The following is a 22,361-nucleotide window of genomic DNA, read 5'->3' on the forward strand; positions in this document are numbered from 1 at the left end:
ACGCCCCCTTCACACCTTACTCGTATCTTACGCTGCTCATCCATCGTCATCGCGCTTTCCTTCCTCGGAACCATACTACGCCACGTGTGCGACGCAGTCGATAAGGATCGCTATACCGTTGGGCCATTAAAGCAGGGAGGCCTTCAGCTGGAGAGAGCCCGTGACGCCCTCTCGGAGGCTCAGCTGATGAATGTGCACACCCTATCGACGAGGTAGCTCAGGTCATTTATAAGGTCAGAAGTTTCAGCCACAACAGCCATTTTTCTCCCCACCAATCTATGACGATGCGTTTGCCGCCTGGCGGAGTCACCAGTTTATCCAAATGGGCACGCGCTACAGAAAAAACCCGCTCTACCCTCCCTCTTGTTTATCTTTATCTTTTTGTGCGTGTGTGAGGAGAGGGCGCGCTAGCCTGCAACAGCCTACACTGGCGGGTCTCTCTTAGCAATCTTTAATTTATGATGGTTTTGATTTTTTCTGGCTTTCCGAAGAAGTGTCCATCGTTTTGTTTCTGTATACCTTTATATTTCCGCTAGCTGTTTGAAGCACAAACCAGGAGCTGTCTACATCTTTTTTTTTTTTCGCGCCTTATCACTGCGTGAACAATACAGGGTTGATTGATTGATTGATTGATTGATTGATAGGTGGGGCTCAACGTCTCAAAACCACCATATATGATTATGAGGGACGCCGTAGTGGAGGTCTCCGGAAATTTCGATCACCTGGGGTTATTTGATGTGCACCCAAATCTGAGTACACGGGCCTACAGCAGTTTCGCCTCCAACGAAAATGCAGCCGCCGCAGCCGGGATTCGATCGCGCGACCTGCGGGGCAGCAGCCGAGTACTTTAGCCACTAGACAGCCGCGGAGGGGCTGTCATGTAAATATGAAAAAAGTGATGTGGGCGAGAAGATATTTTGACTCTTGCAGGAACCACGCTTGCGACCTTCGAATAACGTGTTCTATGCTATGCATTGCGAATTAGCTCAGGACATCACAGACTCATGGTGTTGAACTGCGTTCCTTTTGCTACAGAATGAATAGATAGACTTGAGGAAGGTCTCGGCTACCTTGCACGGTTTAACATTACAGAATAGACAATGCATAACCTAATATATAGACATCAAGTTCCGAATCCACTACAAGCGTAGCATTAAAGCAGCCCTCAAGCAGAAGACATCAAAATGAACAGACTACGCAATTACTGAGCGCAAAAATGGGAAGCAACTAGACATATTAGTTCCTGTCATAAATATGCTAGAAGGTATTCCAGAATGAATATTCGTTAACGTATTGTTAAGTTATTGATATCTTGTTAGGGTATGTAGTTTATTAAACATAGCTTGTCCCCCTTTCGTACGCATTTGTCGTTTGTTAGGTGGAAGGGGGATGGGATGTTGCCGACGTGCAGCTACACGTTGCTTCAATAGTCCATCTCTTCTTTCTTCTCTTGCACTTTTACTGCTTTCTATATGGCCCTGGGCCCTTATGGTGCAGAAGATAGCACACGTATTTTTTTTCTTCCATGAATAACCATTTGTAAAGGCTTACTCCGGACTTATACAGCAGCCATACCTCACCCCTTCCTGTTCGTGGACTGCCTTAAAAGTAATCACATACAAGTCCAAAGGAATCAAGCGATGTTTATTTTGCTCAGAGAACTTGCACCGTATCCCATCTGCAGTGTGTCCGTGCTGTTACATACCATGAAATATTTCTGCTATTGCAGAACATACGGATGTACGTTTCCGCTGGTTTTACGGGATGCTCCAGCTTCGACCAACTTCAAAAATGACCCCTGACATTTGGGGTACCAACGCAGAAGAACCATACCGCTGGAATTAGGCGCGAAACTGGATTGGCCGACGTCCTCTCCAGTCGTGCTTTTTCTCCCCATTTAGAGCAAGATAAAAAGGTTCCACGGTGATGGGCCATTTATTAGAGAAACTCACCTTCACTGGTCATTTCTTATCTCTCGTCTGACGACAGGTAAACGCGTCGAAAAAAAACGAAGCTCTTTCTTTTCTCTTTTATCGTGCAACGAAAGATGGCGTAGTCGTGTCGGCAAAAACTCGCAGATGAATGACGTTCTTTTCTCAGAGGAGGCTACCGTACCGGCACACGGTAAAATTGAAATGTTTTCTAATGAAAGGACAGAACGATTCCACAGAGAACAGACTGCTGCTTACCTGGGGGATCTGGAAAGTCTACAGCACGTGAGATATTGTAGTAATAACCGAGTTGTGCGGCTTCTATTATGGGTAATTCACGGCACAAAAGAAAGGTCAAACTTTGAATCATGAATAACTTCATTTTGAGGATAACGTTGTACGACTGCATGCTACGGACTTGTTCTGTCGTATACAGTGTGGAAACGCATCAAGTTCAACATCAAATCAATACACGCGCTGGGAGAGCGGTGTAAACATTGCTGAAGGATCTGTATCGTCACACGTTTTTTACGATTCACCCGAAGTAAGTGTTCGACTATTGTATGTCATTTCTATTGCGAATTCATCTTCGTGGTCAAGAATTCAGCCATAAGCTTTACTTTTTGGGAGCATGGTGGTGCTCACGAAAATAGCATATGATTCCGCCAACAAATGATGTATGACACTTTTCACCGAGTACCACCGATGATCGTTAGATACGTGTTAAAATCAATCCTATTACGCATTACCTAGGTATAAATGAGACGCGAATCACCCAATAATTGCTTTCTCGACCTAGTCATGCAGACAAATGACAAAACGAACTTGGATCACTTTTCGTTTTCACGTTACCTCGAGTGGTAGCATACCCAGAAATCATCTTGGGGAGGGAGGGTGGTGGTTACACATTACTTTGTGGTATGTTCATGCGTGAGTGTATATTTGGGCGTGTACACACACACACACACATGCAAAACTCAAAGCTTTCAGAAAAGGGGGAAGATTTGAATGCCTGCCTGGCTACTTCGTGTCCTCGAGAGCGAGTGGAAGGACTGGTGCCCTGTTTGAAGATGCAGGTTTCGCAAGTCGTGAACGACCATTCATGTGTTCGTTAATCAACATATATGCTGAAATGAACACCGAGATTATCTAATATAAGATAGTACACGTTGGTTATATTGTTGTTCTAACCACCACGCTGCGCAAATGTGCGATTCATGAAACACATGTATTTTCGAAAGTTGTGCATTCTTCACAGTGAGGTGCGTATGTGATTGAATGACTAAATGCGATTTTCTCAAGGATCTAGCAGGCGCACAAAAAGCAAGCCGCTGAAATGGGAAGAAGGTTAAAAAAATGTCGCAGCCTGTGCAGGCTAGGTCACAAGAGAAGAGGTCACCGAGACACGACATTCCCTGTGTGACAATTCCCCATCCCCGAGCTAGTTCTGGTGCTGCAACTTCGATTAGTGCATACGGTCCGCTTCAGAGTTCGTGCCGTCAATACAAAAGAAGAGAGTCATGTATCCTGTCTATAACCTGGGGCTCCCACCCTGCGGGCAGAGCGTCAGATTGGTTGCTAGGAACACGCGTAATGTTTATTACCCCTCGAACTGCCACAGGAAAATAAAAAGAAAGAAAGAAAACTGCGCAAATATGCGAAATCCCACAGTGATCTCTTTTCGTGGCAGCCTGCCATTGGAATAACGATCGTCCTTGATGGAGATGCTCAAATGGTGGCGCCGAAAATGCCGATCAAGCTCACACGCCGGGCCTACGTGGACGACATTTATGATCCTCGTCTGCCGCTGGAGGTTGGCGATGCGGCGCCGTCACATATTGGCCAAGCGGGGGCGAGGCAGACGGAATGCGGTCGGAGGCGGTGCATTCCAACGCTGCCGGACACGTCCTTCGTCTGGTCGTGTACCACCGATAATTGCGTGATAACTGGGCCCTTATAATGTGCACGTTTAAAGATGCTGTCCGCGGCCACCCGTGAAGTGCCATCCAAGCCCCTCCCCGACTTTGTCGCGAGAGACGGATGGGCGCTGCAGCTCTGTCGGCTTTACCGTACACGCTCAGCTGCATACAAGTTGCGTGGCCCGAAAATACGTACATGCGTTGCTTTTGGACGGTGCTATCGTTTCCATTACAATAGCACACGCCGACTACAAGCGTTTCGGTAGTATCAGCCCAGCGGATGCTTTAGCTGCGAAGTAATATATAGGAAGTCGGCGAAATGCGGCGGCCGCAGGGATTCGAACCGGTAAACACAAAGTTACGTGATTGGGGCCAAAAGGCATTGTGCAAGTCTTCATATTGTCGCGACTCTTCTGCTCCTTTTTTAAGTCTTTCTTTGTACTCTTCTACCTTTGGGTTTGTTTCTCTGGCCATTACAGAGCTTCGGCTTTTGACTTTAATGGAATGTGGGATAAATCGTGTTTTCCAGCCTGGGACAGGCGCCTACACGCTGCATTTACGGCTTACAAACGGAGCAGTCAAGGTCGCCCCCGTTCGGGATTAGAAGGGGAAAGCTTACTCGGAAAAGCGTCTAGCAAGAGGCAGGTCCGGCGCCACCGTCTGAGTCTAAGCCATTGTTAACAGGCACGCGTGTCATTGAGAATGACATGGGGACGCGACCACTTAGCCTGACCGAGACATAGTGGCGGCAGGTAAACGACCATATTCTCTCGCGCTGTTGTTAGGATGTCGGGGCGCCTCGCTGTCGCATGTACACCTGGTAAGCAATGGTGTACCCATCGCTCTTAAGGACGCTTCTAGGAAGCAACAGTTAATGAAAGAACTTACGGGGCCCGAGCGTGGGAACGGCCACCGACGGTAGTCGGCCGAAGGAGGCAGCACGGCCTAGTATGGGAGAGAGTGTCCCGTGCGGAGAACTTATCCCTTTGCGTGTTTCATTTGGTAAGGAGGTTTTTACAACTGTAGTGCCTTTTATGAAAGTGTTTCTGTGATTGGTTGTGATGCTGCGAGTCCCAACATATGATTGGTTTTTGTGAAGACTCTTTGTTCGACCAAGGGTTAAAAAGAGGATGTTTGAACTTGAAAAGTGAGCGGAGTCGGGGTAAACCGCGGATCTCACCACGGGAGACCAGGCCATGCAGGCCGAGGGGTATGTCACCTTTTTCTATGTTTTGTCTTTGTGACCCAGTGCATTTTGTAAATTGAAGTTGTGTTAGCTAAATAAACCCCCAATGAGTGCTCCCGGAAATCATCGTGTTGACGTCTCATCGATTGCCTCCGCGGAGTTTCACCCACACTCCCTGGTCGTCCTGGTCGTCCGATGCGCCTAACTTTGAACAACCCCGACGTTTCGCTACAAAGTCCACTGGTAGTGTCGGTTCATGTCCGTGAAGAAGAAAGAAGGGAGTGAATCCAGTCGTCTCGTGCGTGGAAGAATTGTATGCAAAAAGAACGTACGGTAGGAATTCATCCCAGTCGCGGTGGTGTGAGGAAACGTACATGCTGAGCATGTCAGCCAACGTGCGGTTAAAACGCTCGCACAAGCCGTTGGCCTGTGGGTGGTATGCTGTTGTGGTGGCATGCTCGCTACCCACGAGCCGGAATATTTCTTCGGTCAAGTTGGCGACAAAGTGCTGCCCACGATCGCTTATTACTTTCTCCGGGGCACCATGACGTAGGACGATTTGTTCGACAAAAGCTCTGGCTACTTCTGCGGCAGTGGCCGCTAGACACGCGACAGCCTCGACCCATTTCGTATGGTAGTCGGTAATCACGACGATGTAGCGGTTCTCTGCTTTGGAGTTAGTGAAAGGCCCAATGAAGTCCATGCCCACCTGCTGAAAAGGTCGACCTGCAGGTGGGATCGGTTGGAGGAAACCGACCGGCCTCCCCGGTGGTTGCTTTCGCGTCTGGCAGTCGGGGCAGGAGAGAACGTACTTGCTTACGTACGAGAACATCTTCGGCTAGAAATATCGGCAACGAACTTTCTCCCATGTGCGCTTGACACCTAAGTGGCCTGCCGTGGTGGCGTCATGGCAGTACCTGAAAATCTCAGATCTCAAGCACTTGGGGACAACGAGCGCAGCACGATCCTCCTGAAACCCTTTCGCCCTTCGATACAGTACACCGTCGATCAACCGAAAACTCCGTGCCATTTTTTTAGTTTTCCTGACAACGGGCGCATCCGGGTGCTCGAGGTGCTGCATAATATCTTTCATCCATGGGTCTGCCCTCTGCTTTTTTCCAACATCCACCTGATCCAGAACCAGCAACGGTAAGGGGTTTTCTTCGCTTACAGGCACGGGATCATGAGAAAGGCGGGAAAGCGTGTCGGCATTTCTATTCTTGAGGCCAGGGTGGTGTCGCAACGTTTCTGTACCGTTGGCTCGTGTGGGGACTGTGAGAAGCTGACCTTCCGACAATGGGCCGATGGGGCGGCCGGGCTGGCCCCCTAGGCCCGGCCGCTCTCGTTTCCCGAAGGATTAGGCTGCACATTCTGATTGCCTTGGAGCTCAGCCTCATCGTTCCTGTCATCTCGAAACCGCTGCCAGCACTGTTGTGCTATGTGACCTATGCGGCTGCAAATCTGGCATCGGGGACGCCCGTCGTTGGCACGGGAAGTTCTCTGAGGCCAAGGCATTGGGGGGCGACGCGCCTCGTCTTCGATGCCTTTTAGCCGGTCAGACAGCAAGGCAACCGAGTCCGCAATCGTTTTCAGGTCTCTCTCGCGGTCGGCAGCCTCCCGCGGGCACCGCAATTCGGCCGCGGCGTAAGTGGCGACACACGTAGGAGGAGGGTGCCCTGTCGCTGCGGCGGGTGCGAACCCTACGGGATGCGCGATGTTTTGCATCCACGACTGCGATCCGGTGGAATACTGGATGCCAATCGGTTGTAGCCCCGACACACGGCTCATCAAAGCTGCCAGATTTATGCGTTGCAAAATTTGGAGGAATGCAGTGCAGCTCTCCGGGTTTGCGATTATCATTTTCTCCAGAACATCCGGACGTAACCCGCGTATAAGGTGCCGCAACCGATCATCTTCCGTCATAGACGGGTTCACTCTTGCACACAGCTGTACGACGTCATAGTAGTACTGCTCGGGGGTTTCGGACGGCAATTGAGTGCGGTTTTGTAGCCGCAAATAGGCGATCTCGACTGAGTGGCGACTCGTAAAGGACGTTTTTAGTAGCGTCGCCCATTCTTCCCATGTATTAGGGGCACCGGTTAGAATTTGAGTATTGTGCCACTTTTTCGCATCTCCGTCTAAGGCCAGATATAGAAATTTCACCTTCGTGGCTTGGTCCCAATTATTAAGCGATGCTACATGTTCGTAGCAAAGTAGCCACTCGGAAATAGATTCCTCCGGCGCACCTCTAAAGACTGGCGGTCCGATGAATGGTTTAGCTTGGGGGGTAGACATAGCAGAGAAGAAGGTATGGGGTTCCGTCATAGTGGAGCTGTCAGAGGTAGGTTCCTTATATTTGTTGTTGACTTGGGGCATAATTTCAGAGCGGGACTATCGTTACCGAGCAATCTCTACCACCTTGTAGCGAAACGTCGGGGTTGTTCAAAGTTAGGCGCATCGGACGACCAGGGAGACGAATAAGTGTGGGTGAAACTCCGCGGAGGCAATCGATGAGACGTCAACACGATGATTTCCGGGAGCACTCATTGGGGGTTTATTTAGCTAACACAACTTCAATTTACAAAATGCACTGGGTCACAAAGACAAAACATAGAAAATGGTGACATACCCCTCGGCCTGCATGGCCTGGTCTCCCGTGGTGAGATCCGCGGTTTACCCCGACTCCGCTCACTTTTCAAGTTCAAACATCCTCTTTTTAACCCTTGGTCGAACAAAGAGTCTTCACAAAAACCAATCATATGTTGGGACTCGCAGCATCACAACCAATCACAGAAACACTTTCATAAAAGGCACTACAGTTGTAAAAACCTCCTTACCAAATGAAACACGCAAAGGGATAAGTTCTCCGCACGGGACACTCTCTCCCATACTAGGCCGTGCTGCCTCCTTCGGCCGACTACCGTCGGTGGCCGTTCCGACGCTCGGGCCCCGTAAGTTCTTTCATTAACTGTTGCTTCCTAGAAGCGTCCTTAAGAGCGATGGGTACACCATTGCTTACCAGGTGTACATGCGACAGCGAGGCGCCCCGACATCCTAACAACAGCGCGAGAGAATATGGTCGTTTACCTGCCGCCACTATGTCTCGGTCAGGCTAAGTGGTCGCGTCCCCATGTCATTCTCAATGACACGCGTGCCTGTTAACAATGGCTTAGACTCAGACGGTGGCGCCGGACCTGCCTCTTGCTAGACGCTTTTCCGAGTAAGCTTTCCCCTTCTAATCCCGAACGAGGGCGACCTTGACTGCTCCGTTTGTAAGCCGTAAATGCAGCGTGTAGGCGCCTGTCCCAGGCTGGAAAACACGATTTATCCCACATTCCATTAAAGTCAAAAGCCGAAGCTCTGTAATGGCCAGAGAAACAAACCCAAAGGTAGAAGAGTACAAAGAAAGACTTAAAAAAGAAGCAGAGGAGTTGGTTTTGCACAAATTTCCTGAGAAGATACTGGAGCTGGAAACCTTGCTCTCGCGACAATATATTAATGTACAACGCACATCAAACTACTTCAGCGAGGACACATTACACTTCCGTGGTACCAATTCCTATATGTCAGAGGAATCAGTGAGCTGAAAAAAAATGCATGGCCTAATCCAACCCATGCATTTTTTATAACTTCCCACACACAGACACGCACATGCACTGACGTTTGACCGCTGCGTTTTTCTCGTGTGTTTAAGCATTCATGCAAAACATGGCTCAGCCAGGTTCTTGTTGGAACGTTTACTTCTGTGCAAGATTCTAAGCCATCAGCAAGCCACGATTTGATCGCAAAAGCTTTTATGAAAAAAAAAAAACATGATTGACATGATGTTCTCAAGATCCTATATAGGCCTCTTTGAATACGCCACAAACATCACTGAAAAATAATCGTGCTTAAAAAGCGCCTGGGCTCGTCATCTTAGATGGCCAGAAGCCACGCCGTAGAAGAACGTGGCGCTTTCATCTGCCCTCCAAGGGCATCAAGTACTGCACGGTGACGGATCAGCTGGCGCCGCGAAAAGGCTATCATTGCGCCGTTCCGCGCACACGCTGCGGCATCCATCAAGGGCCACCATTCACCGCGGGTGAAGCAGATGGCGCTGGCGTGCGCATGGCAGATTAGCATTAATTACAAATAAAACGGGCTCGAGATAGCAGAACATCGACTGCATGATGTATTTTGTATTTATAAACTTAGGAAAAAAAAGATCGAGTAAAAAGGGTGTCTTTTCATCCCACAACAATAGTGATACTCCAGCTTGGTTTCGATTCCTTCGCATTCCCCTATCAAGAGAGCTGTGTCCAGCTGATAACGCCTATTTCGTGACCTCAAAGTGCCGGGCGCGCGATGATAGTGCAAGGAAAGGAACGCAAGACAGATGATGTTATTGTTGTGGGACAAAAATATATATATGCCCTTTAAACTCAATCTTTTCTGCGAGTGTAGACGCAAGCATGCGTACTATGGTGAAGGTAGCCCACCCGAATTTTTCACGAAGCCAGACTAAAGTAAGGCAGGTATAGGAACACACAAAGACTCCTGATAAAGCAAGTGATGTTCAGTTTTTGACAGGAGAACATGATGCACTACAGCTTTAGGTACGCCCATATCCATCACGCCGCACGTTATTTCTCTCTTCTTGCTTTTAGGGGCGAAGCTCCTTATGGCGTGGCTTTTGTGTCCCTCGTAGCAAATAACCACCAGTGGCACATACTCGAAATAGCGGTCCTTACGATTTTGACCTCCAAGGTCGTTCCGGTGAGAGATTTCTTCTGTGCGTTGTTGAACAATAAAAGATAGTGCTCAATGCACATGTTAATGGCTGCTAAGGGGGAATGAGAGACAGGAGCATTCGGCCTTTAGGTAACGCGCACGCTGCGATTCCCATTAGCAGCTATTGGCATGTACATTGAGCACGATCTGACAAGAAAGGGTTGCTACGTTATACTCGCTGGGCGTAACCTCCTTAGTTTTAGAAAGGTTTAGCGAGCGTTGACAGGCAGTGCAATGAATACAGTGAACTAGTATATACCATGAACTCGAGGTGGTTAAAGGTGGGAAGTAAACCCGAAGCGCAAGCCGTAAGAAAGTGTGCATGTGCCACCTCCCATTTAGTCCTTGAAATGTCCGCTGGATGGCGGTGCTTCTATATGGAGAATATATGATGAAAAGATGCGAGATGGTGGTACTTGGAGTGCTGAATAGATGGACGAACGGACACACAGACAGATGCATGGATGGACGCATAAACGGACGCAGGCGCGGATGCATGGACGAATGCAGGGACGGACGCACGAACAGACGCACGCACGGACGGGTGGGTGGACGCATGGACGGTTACACAGACGTACGCAGGAACGGACGGAAGCAAGAACGAATGGACGGACGAATGCTTCGCCCCACTCCCCATCATTCACTCCGTGGATATGCTGCCATTTTTTAGGTGCGAAGTTTCTTACGCCATGGGTTGTTCACACGGCATAAGTTGCTCTATAGATGAGTTCCGCCATATAAGCAGGTCTACAGATGGCGTTGCCCAATGGATAGCGTTGTGTTAGTACGTCCTTAGGAAGAATATAACTAGATGGTGTTAGTGGTTTTCACAGCATATCGACGGAGTGATTGACGAGTGGAGTGAAACGAAGCGCCCGTCCGTGCGTCCATCCGTTCCAAGGAAACAGACAGACTTGTATGTACTTGTAGTACTCACTAGATGGATGGACGGACGGGCGGACAAACGGATGGGCGGGCGGACGGACGGACGGACGGACGGACGAACCGACCAACCGACCGACAGACCGACCGACAGACAGACAGACAGACAGACAGACAGACAGACAGACAGACAGACAGACAGACAGACGGACAGACGGACAGACGGACAGACAGATAGAGAATTCACGGTTTACTGATAAAACCCTCCGACGCTTCGCCCGACTTATCATCATTTACTCCATAGATAAGCTGTGATTATTTTTACTGACTTACGAAACGCTAAAACGTACATGCGTGAAAAACAATACATCTGTAGTATTGGCTACCATAGTTAAGAGCTCAACTATTGCATATGACGCATCGGGTGCAGTCCCAACCCAGTCTGACAACAGGTGAAGCTTTTTGTTATGACAGTACTGCTGGCAAAATTTTTAGACGTTTGTGAATGTACTGAAACGTTCCTGTACTTCTAAATTATTTTCTTTGAATTTGTTTTAACCAGTTAAAACATCTTTTCTCGTATTAAGGACCTCATTAGCTGCTTCAATAACCACAGTCAAGCGCATGTCCTGTTTTTGACGTGTCTCGGGCAATGAAGTCACCACGGAAACTAACGCGACGGCTTTAACGGACTCGTTTCGCAGAAATTCCGTCATCATTAGTTTTGAGTACAGTATCATAATCCTGTCCATGACAGAAAAACCAAGACAGAGGCAGATATTTAAAATTTTTGGTTGCATTGCCAGTCGAACCCAGGCCGTTTGCATAGCAAGCATGCTTTCTACGACAGAGCCACGATATTGCTTGAAACTACTGCGGAAAGAAACCCTATATGAATTTCAATTATTGGGAGGAGTCTCTTCGAAGCATGTAATAGTGCGTGGCAGAAGCATAGAATAATCGCGCCAGCCGTCAAACATGTGAATCGCGCAGTGACTAGATGGACGCCCAGCCACTATATAACGCCCAGATGTATTTCATTTGAACCTCGACAGCTCAGAAAGCATCAATAAAGTGAGCAGCCGTGTACGAAAGAACAGAAGAGAACAGATAGGCAGAGTTGTTAAGCAGTCTAAAATGACCGGTGTGCTACCCTACTCTGGAGACAGGGATGGGGGGGGAGTTTTAACGAGAAAGAGAAAGAGAGAGAGAGAGCGCGCGAAGAGCACGCACGCACAAAGTCACACACGTCAACCAATCATTTTGAATTGTATTGACAAAATATGAGCAATTATTGCAAATTAACAGATCTTATATCCATGTTTATTCTATTCTGACTTCTTCCTTCTGTACTTTTACTAACCACCACTTAATATGTCACATATATATATATATATATATATATATATATATATATATATATATATATATATATATATATATAAACGACGTAATATACATATTACACAACTACAAAAAGAACATGACAAAGCAGACATAATAAATAACGTACATAAGTTCATCCTTACAGTTTATGTAACGGTAAAAGGTCTAATACAACGTCTAATGCGATAAGAAAAAGGAACTGTTGTTCACAAGTGTGTCACCTGTCATTGTATTTCCATCAACTCACATAGACCGATGACGGCGAAACCATTCTGTAACGTTGTCCAGACAGGTCATCGTGGGTGAAGGCGACGAAGGCGGTGCTCAACTTCTTGAAGTCGTCGCACTTGCACCGGCGGTTAGAGCAGCTGTGTAGGTGCACATGTTGCCTTAGAGATGCCTAGTGGGCCATTTGTCGATTGTTAAAAAGAAGAATTATGATGTATTAACAACTGTACTTGCCGTAGGTGTTCTGAGATACCTTGAAACGGCTAGTGTTACGCACATAGTAGATCATTCCCTCACGACACGGTTGAGGCACGCACCAAGAGGCGAAGCAGTTCGGAAGGTGATGTGCACGAGTCCCGACTACGTCATCACAATATATTCTTGAAGGTGAAGATAAAACGTCCTCTGAGGATGTTTTTTTTTTCATTTCACCACGCATGCGAAAATAGGTCAGCCGCGGTGGTACAGAAGGCCGTTCGTACTAATCACCTTTGCCTCAAGAGACGATAAATTGTCAAATATTGTGGTTCCGCTCAACGCCATCCATTTGATAAGGATGGATAACTGAGCAAGTTAACTTGTTAAAGATTCATAGCGTGTATAATCAAAGCAGGTGAAGTCCTTGTTGATATTGCGCTGTTTTGCTTATCTGTGTTCTCTCATGACGATTTGCGCCAATGGCAGTCATCAATTGGTTGCCGCAAACAGTGAACTCCTATTTTTGGTGTTCAGATGTCGCTCTGTCCCACTACAGATGTGTACATGGCAAATGCTTCTACTTAGCAAGTTTATATCTGCTTCGCGACATCGATGTACCTTTCCTATAAACGACTACAGACAACCTTGTGACCTTGTCTGTGCGAAGAAGACAATAAATGCGAGCAGAGTAGACAAGAACTCAACAGAGCTCAATATCTTCACCTTCGCGCTTATTTGCTTGTATGGCTATGTGTGGCCGAATAGCTCCTGCAGCTAAAGATTCGCGCGTGACCCGCCAGACAGAGCCTCTATTAATAACAGCAGTTTTGATTGCATCAAGAAAATATCCACGAGTCTTTCTGCGAAGCCAAGCAGGCTCGCTAATTGTTGTTTAAAAATACAACAAGGCCTCAACAAAAGATGAAGAACAGGTACAGATGGGATTCTCCACAGTGTCGCATTTTTTCCCAAACGGTTGCCGCCTGCCCCATCTGTCTCTCGCAAACACAAGACAACTACGCAAATCGCACCACCGTTCGTTTCGCTCTGTACAGCGACAGAAAATCGATGGAGAGCCCCCTGGTCATCGACATTCACGGGCGGACTAGTGAAATTATGATCGCTTAAAACCGGCGCTGTGTAACGGGCAGAAAGCAGTACGCAGTATATTAAGGCGGAAGCCTTATAGATGCATCGTCAAACGGGAAAGTTCCACTGTCGGGGGCAACCGTCCTGTGGCGTCGGAGACGAGTGATACGCTAACTCATCTCGTGAAGACGTTCAATTGAATAAAGCTGTATATGTACCCGGAAGGACGTGCTGCAAGCACTAGAGCAAAAATAGTTCGTGCAATTTGAATTATTGCACCGTTTACGATGCAGGCCAGGTTACAAACGTCACGAATTACGGCATTAATTCTTAGTTACTTATTTTGAACCACCTGGAAGAAGTACACATACTACAATATGACACCATCTTGACGTCACAGATCCCCAAATTTTTCCCGACATCACGACGTCACTAATTCTGGCGTGACGTCATGTGATGTAACGCCACACGATGTCGTTGTAGCAGCCTCCTTTGTGCGCTGCGCAAAACTGGACAGTGTGCCACCTCAACATAATCGGAAGAAAACTGTGCTTGACACGCGAAGCCATGGCTCGTGTTTCCTGCTCACTTATTGTCAATCTTATACTGAGAAGAAACAAAAAAGATGGCTCTCACTTTCTGTAGTCGTAGGTGAATGCACAACGAAGCCTGGTAGTTCATTGTGCGACCTTTATTAAGCTTTTCTGCACTTGTGTTCAGTGATATTCAATGACTCTATGGAAAGCCATCGTCCAAATAATAATAATCACAAAATAATAAAAAAGACACTCAGAGAACACTATCACGTTCGCGACTATTTCAAGTACTCTAAAACGAAGAATAGAGAACGACAAAAGTACGGCAAAAGGAAGTGTGCGTACACATCAAATAGCAACTCCGAGGGAAAAATGCAAGTTCTTAGACGTGAACTGGTTATACCATACAGGAAGAAGAAAGCGAAGCAGGAAGCAGTGCCTACGTAAGAAAAAGACATCGCTACGACCATCTGTGGTAGCAGTCTACTGCTACGGCAACGGGCGTAGCGGAAGCACGATGCTCGGTGTGCGAGGGAAGCCCCGTGGATTTCACCGAGAACGCGCCGACTGGATTCGGGGAGATTTTCTGACGCCCGTTCAGCAGGAGCCTTGACGGATGGGTGCCCTCTCTGGTGAGCGACGCTGGATCTATCACCGCCCAGCTGAAAGCTCGTGATCGCCTATACTTCCTGAGGACGGTGGTATTGTGGTGGGAGCTCTTCTCAGAAATTCTTCACACCTACCTGTAGAAATACCGCTTCTTCCACTGCTTTCTCCTTTCATGTTTCATTCTGGCAGCTGAGCACCAGAGCACCGTATGCGACTGAGAAAGTTGAGAGGAAAGCGCTCCTCAAGTGGAAAAACCTTATCCGATTTTTCTCCAGCGCTGACTGAAACATTTTCGCTCGTAGGCGAAGTACAACGTAGGATGATATTGGAGACGATTGTAAAATTGCTTCACAGCGCTCTTGAGGGATCATTCCGTTTCCTTCCCTCACGGTTTTCGCCTGGCCGCGGTGACTATAGCTCCGTGAGAAACTTACCAGAGGCTCAGCGCTCAGCGGGTACCTTGTAGAAGTGTCAACGTCCTCGTGGCTGTATGCCACTGTTCAAATCTGGCGACATAAAAACGAATTTATTTCACATCAGCATTCCATACGAACGCACAAATACCCGCATTTCTCTTTTGTTTAAGAGAAGTTTCTCCATTCTGCAAAGAACCTAGACCAGGGGATCAGGAAGATCACACTGAAATGGTTGTCAGCTGTTACAACAGCAAGTACGTTATTGCTAAACTAAAGCTGGATTATGGAAGGTGTGCGAATATGGAAATAAGCGTTTATTTCACGACGGTTGAGACAAATTAAGGCTTCAAAAGATAAAACAGTTCTATATAGCAATGGCAATTCACTTTAAATATCGTTTAAACGATGGCACAATGCATATCCCTATTATGTTAATACTTAGAAAATTCAATGAACCTGTATATGTTCGCAATGCCCACAGAATGTCGCGCCACCAAGCGGAATTAAGGAGCGTCCTGTCGAGGATGGTCAGTAGGCAAACGTTCTCTTGTTGGATCGTGCTAGTCCCAGTGTTAACACGTTAGCAAGCAACGAACACTAACCACTTTGCATGGTTCGTGAATCAGTGCATAAGCTGGACCGTCCATGAGACTATAGATTTGATTGTTGTTGCAAGACGTGAAGTTTTCGTGAAGTGCAAAATGTGGCAATTCGCGCTTTCGATTGTAGCAGAGCGCAAATATCAGCTTCACGGTATTTTGATTGCAAATCGGATTGTTTCCAAACCTCAACCTGTACAGAAAATGGTCCCCGGAAGTGTTTAACCCCTTATGTGCGCATTGTAGTAGCACTGCAGGCTTAGTGCACATGGTTTGGACCTGCCCTTCCTATACAACGATCCAAGCAAGAACTCGGAGGCCTTATTCCGTAGTCATGGCGCCGAAGAACAACGTAAAGTCATCGATCTCGCCCTGTCCGCCGTCGAGTTCCAGGGGATTCCCGCCGAGGACAATGAACTGGTGCAGAGGCCGAAGCCTCCTCCACGGTCATTCTAGACGGGTGAAAATTAATTCTCTCTCTATGTAGCCACGTAGTTGGTTAAACATTACCGTCGTACCTTCGTAGCTGAAACTCACGTTGTTTTACGTGCGTAGAGCATTCATCAGTGCTTTTGTAATACATGAATCCCACAATATTCATTGTACGCAAAAAGTCACGCGGGCTCGCTATTTTCTCTCGAAAACATGGTCAACGCTGTGCCGCTTGTTTTTGTGCGTTTGCTGGTTAATTGTAGCAGACTCCAATAATCAATTCGCTTGCGAACGTGTTTGAGAGCAAAACTTTTTCCGCGCCCCGATAAATGTGGTGAGTGAAGCGGTGTTGGTGGTGTCGAAGTCGTTTGGTGGAAGAAATTGCTTATATTGCTTTCAGCAATTAGATGAATTCGTGTTGAAAAAACCGTCGTGACGACGAAGACTTTACGCTGGACGTACAATGTTGCAACGCACCGAGAGTGACAGCGACGATCAACAATCGCTGCCAACTCACGAGGAGCGAGTTGCACTTAACGTCCCTTTTGTGCGTTAATGTTTCTTCAAGCTTGTAAGTCACTTTGATTGTATTTAATGTATGATATCCTTCATTGAGTTGAACATGGAGGCACGGTTTTCGTTGTGCATTGTACGTAGGCCAATTACTGTGGATATTATGGAGCACCGCAAGCCGCAAACCCGATTGTGCTCAACCATCGAAGCGAAATGGTTAGAGTGTTGAAACGCGTAGTTGTCCCACCGTGGTGGTCTAGTGGCTATGTACTCGGCTGCTGACCGGCAAATCATGGGATCGAATCCCGACTGCGGCGGCTGCAATTCCGATGGAAGCGGAAATGTTGTAGGCCAGTGTGCTCAGACTTGGGTGCACTTTAAAGAACCCCAGGTGCTCGAAATTTCCGGAGCCCTCCACTACAGCATTTCTCCTATTCATATGGTGGTTTCGGGACGTTAAACCCCACAAATCCATCTATCTGCAAGCACTATAGAGCAAAAATGGTTCATGCAATTTGAAATATTGTGCCGTTTACAATACAGCCCAGGTCACCACATCGCTAATTATGGCAATAATGCTTAGTTATTTATTTAGAATCACCTGTCAGAAATTCACATGCTAATCATATGACTGATTGGCACAAATCTTGTGTCTTGAGTGCCATAAATTCCTGTTTTTCATTCTATCACCACCCTATGTCTTGCGCTGTTTGATTCCGCTTAAAATTGTGCCGGTAAATCGTTACCTAATTCACCTAAAACACGACTTCCCGGCCCCCCATTTTTATGCTAACTCACTTTTGATGGCATCTCACTTGCTATCCAGCCCCAATTTAAAACAGCAGCTGCGCTGGTGACCAAAGGTCAGACGATGAAAGCAGCGAAAAGATTCCCTTCAAAAAGTGAATACATCCATTTGGTGTATGCACTGAAGAACTCACTCAATAACTTTTTCTATTGAGTCGTTAACTCTCGTAAAATACCCACGCATTGTACTTTCACATTTTTTGTGACGCCAGAAATAGAGCACGCCGGTGCTCATGCCTTCCTCATGATGAGAGACAAACATGGCGCACACACTGAGCTTCTGTCAGCCAGGTCAGTTGTAGTGGCACTGAATTTTTCCAGCGAAGGATGCTGCTCGATTGACTTCGCAATCGATAGACTCGTTGACTTGAACTGCGCCGCATTATCTATCGGCTCGTGACGCGCAAGGACGATAAAAAATTGGGGAACCTTTAAGATTCGCCTGTAAGAGTTGAACGCGGTAGCAAATTCTGTTCCTAATGCGTACAATAAACACGCGGTGTATGAAATCTTTTCGAACTTGCTATATGCACTTATTACATGACCTAAAGGGTGTATGTAGTTGGGTGTGTGCGTGCCTTCTTTAGTGAGTGACTGGCTTTAAAATATGAAGGCATTATGAAGGGCCCATGTTCTGATGCCCGATAGTATACGTTTGAACCACGCATTATTACGGCACTATTTCATGTTGTATTTTGAAGCATGTATCCAGGACGAGTGTGTTTGTAAAGAAAAAAAGTTGCTTTCACTTCATTTCCAAGCATAGGAAGTTACTTTCACTGTATTCACCACCAGAAACGTGGCTGTGTGGTAGAACACCAGCTTCCAACGCAACTCACCTGGTTTCAATCCCGACTGGAACCCAAAATGTTTTATTATTTATTTTATTTGCATCTTTCTTGATATTTCGGTCACGCAAAGATGATTTTTCGCTCAGAACTATTGCCACCGACACCGGCACCGACGTCAGGATTTCTGCGACACTGTAGCTCTTGAACGCTATCGCGTTAAAACATGAATTTGAAAATCAAAACCAGTCAACTGTCAGAGGCGTATGCTGGTTGTGCTCTAAAGAATTGTGGCTGCGCAATGTGGTCACCGGATGAGACCCGACCGTGTTTATTGCCCCGAGAAGCATCCACAACGCCATTGCAAAATGGGCCATGTATGCGTCGTCAAGAATTCGGGAGGTTCACGTACCTCATAGGAGAAGAGTGCGAAGCACTTGATGGCCACTTTGAGCGAGCCCTCGCGTTCTTCTGCCGCACGCATATACTCCTCGCCTTCTTCTTCGGTGGCTGGCAGTTCACCGGAGGCCTCCAGGTTGCCGACGTCGACAGCTGGCACCTCGGGCTCGTCCCATTTCACTGCAGTCGGGTCGTACAAGGCGCCGCCCTAAAGCGGTTCAAAGGGTCAAGAGAAAATGCAATCCAAAGTAAACAGGTGCATAGAAAAAAACTCGTGCTATGCGTATAATGACACGATTTGTAGAACTGTATTTATATATCTTGATTTTTAACTCTTCTGGAGAAACATTACGAAAACTTCTGGGTGGGTCTAAAGTGCGTGTTTCCGTCCAAAAATACGTTGGACGTAGATATGGCGGTAATGCTCTTTTCACGGCTGTAGTTGTAAGCTAGGTAAGATATGTGCCGCAGTGCAGAGAAATATTGAGATATTAAAAGACAAGAAGCGGGCCGATATTTCTTTTGCAAAGCACACTGAGTGCCGTACAGGTGTGGTGCACGTATAAGGTTCCTTTCAGCTGCAGCCGCTTCTACGTAAAACAGACGGGCTAATGCACTAACGAGACATCTTTTAAACATAAGAGATTGATATAACTAGTGGCTCACTGTCTAATCTGTCGAGAGTGTAAGTTCACTCGAAAAGTCGATGAATGCGCAGTCTTGAAGCGGCAAAAAAAAAAACGCGTCTCATGATTGAAGCATGTCATATCAATGATTGCGGCATAGCTTGCGTGAGACAGCGTCGATTATCAAATACTGTTATATGATACGTATATCCCACCCCGTGCCGGATTGATAGGTTTGCCTACTGCATAAAAATGTGCAGGGAAGTTTTCGTGCTTTTTTTCTCTGCCGCCGCTGTGCGTCTCTTCAGTTGTTAGTTGTGGTTTCTTGTCTTTCTTCTTGTAAGCGCGTTTGCATGCCTTGTCTTTTGGAACGAATACCATCTATTCCGATGGAGGCGGAAATGTCGAGGCCCGTGTGCTCAGATTTGGGTGCACGTTAAAGAACCCCAGGTGGTCAAAATTTCCGGAGCCCTCCACTACGGCGTCTCTCATAATCATATGGTGGTTTTGGGACGTTAAACCCCACAAATCAATCAATCAACGAATACCATCTATGTTATCCTACAGAACGTATTGTTCTATCCTAGCCCCACCCATGGTTCCTGACGACGATTTTTGTGTATATACTCCCGCATGCACTCGTTACCTGTGTCGACGAGGCGGCAGCCATGACCTGGGCGGCTTCGTCCGAACCGACGCTCATTGGAGCTGGCGCTCCGGACGTCTCCGGACAGGATCCACTCTCGAAGTCTCCCTCGTAATACTCCGCCTCGTTCGGCTCCTCGTAGTTTAGCTGTCAAAAGATACACAGTGAGTGTTAAAGGGATGCTAGAGTGCGATATCAGACCAGTCTAGCCGTCTCCGTCAGACAGCGAATAGTAACCTGAACAGATGTCAAAAAAAAAAAAACATAGAGAGGAGAGTTACCACATGAAAAGCCACTCCTTTGTTCGTTTGAGCTAACTGTTAACTCCTTGAGTGTGGCAATGAACAAACCGGGTCCTCTGTGAAAAGATAAATTTTATTCTTTCTTGCGAGACACAAAGGTTTGTCAAACTGCGTGATGAGCCCCGGTAAGCCACGCTACCAGTGGTGGCTCATGGCGTATACTATACACTCACGGATTCAAACGTGACATCAATATTTTTTTTACTATAACGATTCACATGGGCGATTACTCTGAACAACCACGTCGTGTCGCGATGAATCTCGTCTCTGAAGGCAATTCTGACCCTTATCGACGCACTCGAGTCGAAGTCACGCCGCTGATGTAACCCAAACGATGGTGGAAACGAAAGCATGTGCGTTCCTTAGGCATTAATGGTCACGCTTAAATCCGTGAGTACTATAGACAATAATGCTCCTCGAAGCCATGTAAATTAGCGAAATATTATTTTCTCACCTTTGATGTTCAAACACGCTGTTTGGCTTGTACATAGGCTTCTGTGTTTTCGTAGTTTGTAAAACACATAACTTTGTGTGCGGAGAGCCTCGTCATCTCGCCATGACCTCATTTATAACTGAGCAATATCAGGCCTATCGTAATAAAAAAAGTGATACATTTAAATAACACACGTTGTTTTCTTTCCCAGAAAGCTCTGTTATGAGTAGCACAAGTCCTTGTTTTGTTTGTTTGTTTGTTTGTTTGTTTGTTTGTTTGTTTGTTTGTTTGTTTGTAGCGGTTGTGCCCCGAAACGCAGTTATCGGGCTGAATCGACATGGCTTTTTTCGTAGTATTTCCAGTGTTCATCAGCCATAAAAAATATTGTATCCACGTTGAGTGTTGAAATGCCTTTACAGAAACCTCGTAGTACCAAAGAAGTGCTTATTTTGAATAAAATCACGTTATAATGGCCCACATCACGTTATCGCACTTCAAGTCACCCGCCTGAGAGTGGTCTTTTTGACGTCACTGTTGCCTTGCCCAACGTAGACCACTTTTGATACGCGGCCACCGATACTAACCAGCCGAGCGAAAGGAGCGGGAGCCGCAGCAGCAACAACGGCCATTGAACAGTTTTCTGCTTGTTTGAATCAACTGCGCCCCAGTAGATGGCGCCAGCTATCCTGGCTAACCAGGTGAAAACGGAGCTTTTGAACCACTCGCGCCATTCTTCATAGTAAGGTGGTTCCTTTTTTTTTTCAATCAAGCAGAAACAAACAAACAGCATTTTATTACGTATCTTGATGCATAGAAGGTTCGTTTTTCGATTGCAGCTAGTGATTAATCGTACTGGGAAGCTCTTACGTCATGAAGATCATTTCCAAACTGTTCCACTGGTGGCACACGTCATGTGATATATTTAGCCTAATTTCTTGGTAAGTAGGGCACTGCTGTTGATATATTGCCGTTTTAGACGTTGTCCTACATTGAGCTTTTACCCTCACATAAATTGTTATTTTTCTTAGGGTTCCTTTACGAACGGCCCCACAAAAGGATCATCACAAAATAATCGAAACGCGGGTTGCGAATACAGTTTGGTTCACGTCGGAATTTTTATGAAATGTGCAATTCCTGATCGCTGTTAGCCCAGATGATTTCAATAGAGCGCTCATGGCTATATAGTGTACTTCTTCTCACTTGATTTTTGCGTAGTCTGTGTAAATGAAATTGTATGCCTAATTGAGTTCAGTTCACGTCTATCAAGCAAGGCGCGCGGCCTAGCAGTCAAAGATCTCGTTTTCGAACCGGCCCGGGTTCCAACCCGAGTCCATCGTGTTTTTTTAGTTTGGCCGAAGGAAATACAATCATCAATCATCTAACTATATCCTCTGTGCAGTCTGAGGGGACGTGGTGGTGTCAGTCGTTCATTTTGTCCTCTGTTCTGTTTTATTGTTTGGTGACACTGTGGGAGGTGGAAAAGTGAAAACAATCACAGCAAATATGAACAAAGCGGCTGCATAGTTTTCTGGCCAACATTAATCACATGAAAAAGGGAAAAGAAGTAAACAGACGTGCATCAAATCTTACCAACCAGTGCTGATGGTGACGGTCATGTAAAACATTTGTGGTGGACAACTAGCTTTCTGCGACACTGAGAGAAGAA

The 22,361-nt window shown here is 46.7% G+C and overlaps 1 protein-coding gene across 3 annotated transcripts in view; it reads right to left on the reverse strand.

Annotated features, from left to right (window-relative positions):
- Positions 1–22,361, reverse strand: part of nwk (FCH and double SH3 domains nervous wreck) — a 156,823-nt gene that overhangs the window by 38,525 nt on the left and 95,937 nt on the right. For all 3 annotated transcript variants that reach the window (XM_037429187.2, XM_075882255.1, XM_037429181.2), the window contains exons 15-16: positions 19,961–20,107; positions 18,702–18,896 (exon numbers count right to left, since the gene is read on the reverse strand). In XM_037429187.2, the coding sequence (XP_037285084.2) occupies positions 18,702–18,896; positions 19,961–20,107 (342 nt within the window). The remainder of the gene's footprint in view (positions 1–18,701; positions 18,897–19,960; positions 20,108–22,361) is intronic.

This window comes from Rhipicephalus microplus, chromosome 2 (genome assembly GCF_043290135.1).
Source record: "Rhipicephalus microplus isolate Deutch F79 chromosome 2, USDA_Rmic, whole genome shotgun sequence".
Lineage (NCBI taxonomy): Eukaryota > Metazoa > Arthropoda > Arachnida > Ixodida > Ixodidae > Rhipicephalus > Rhipicephalus microplus.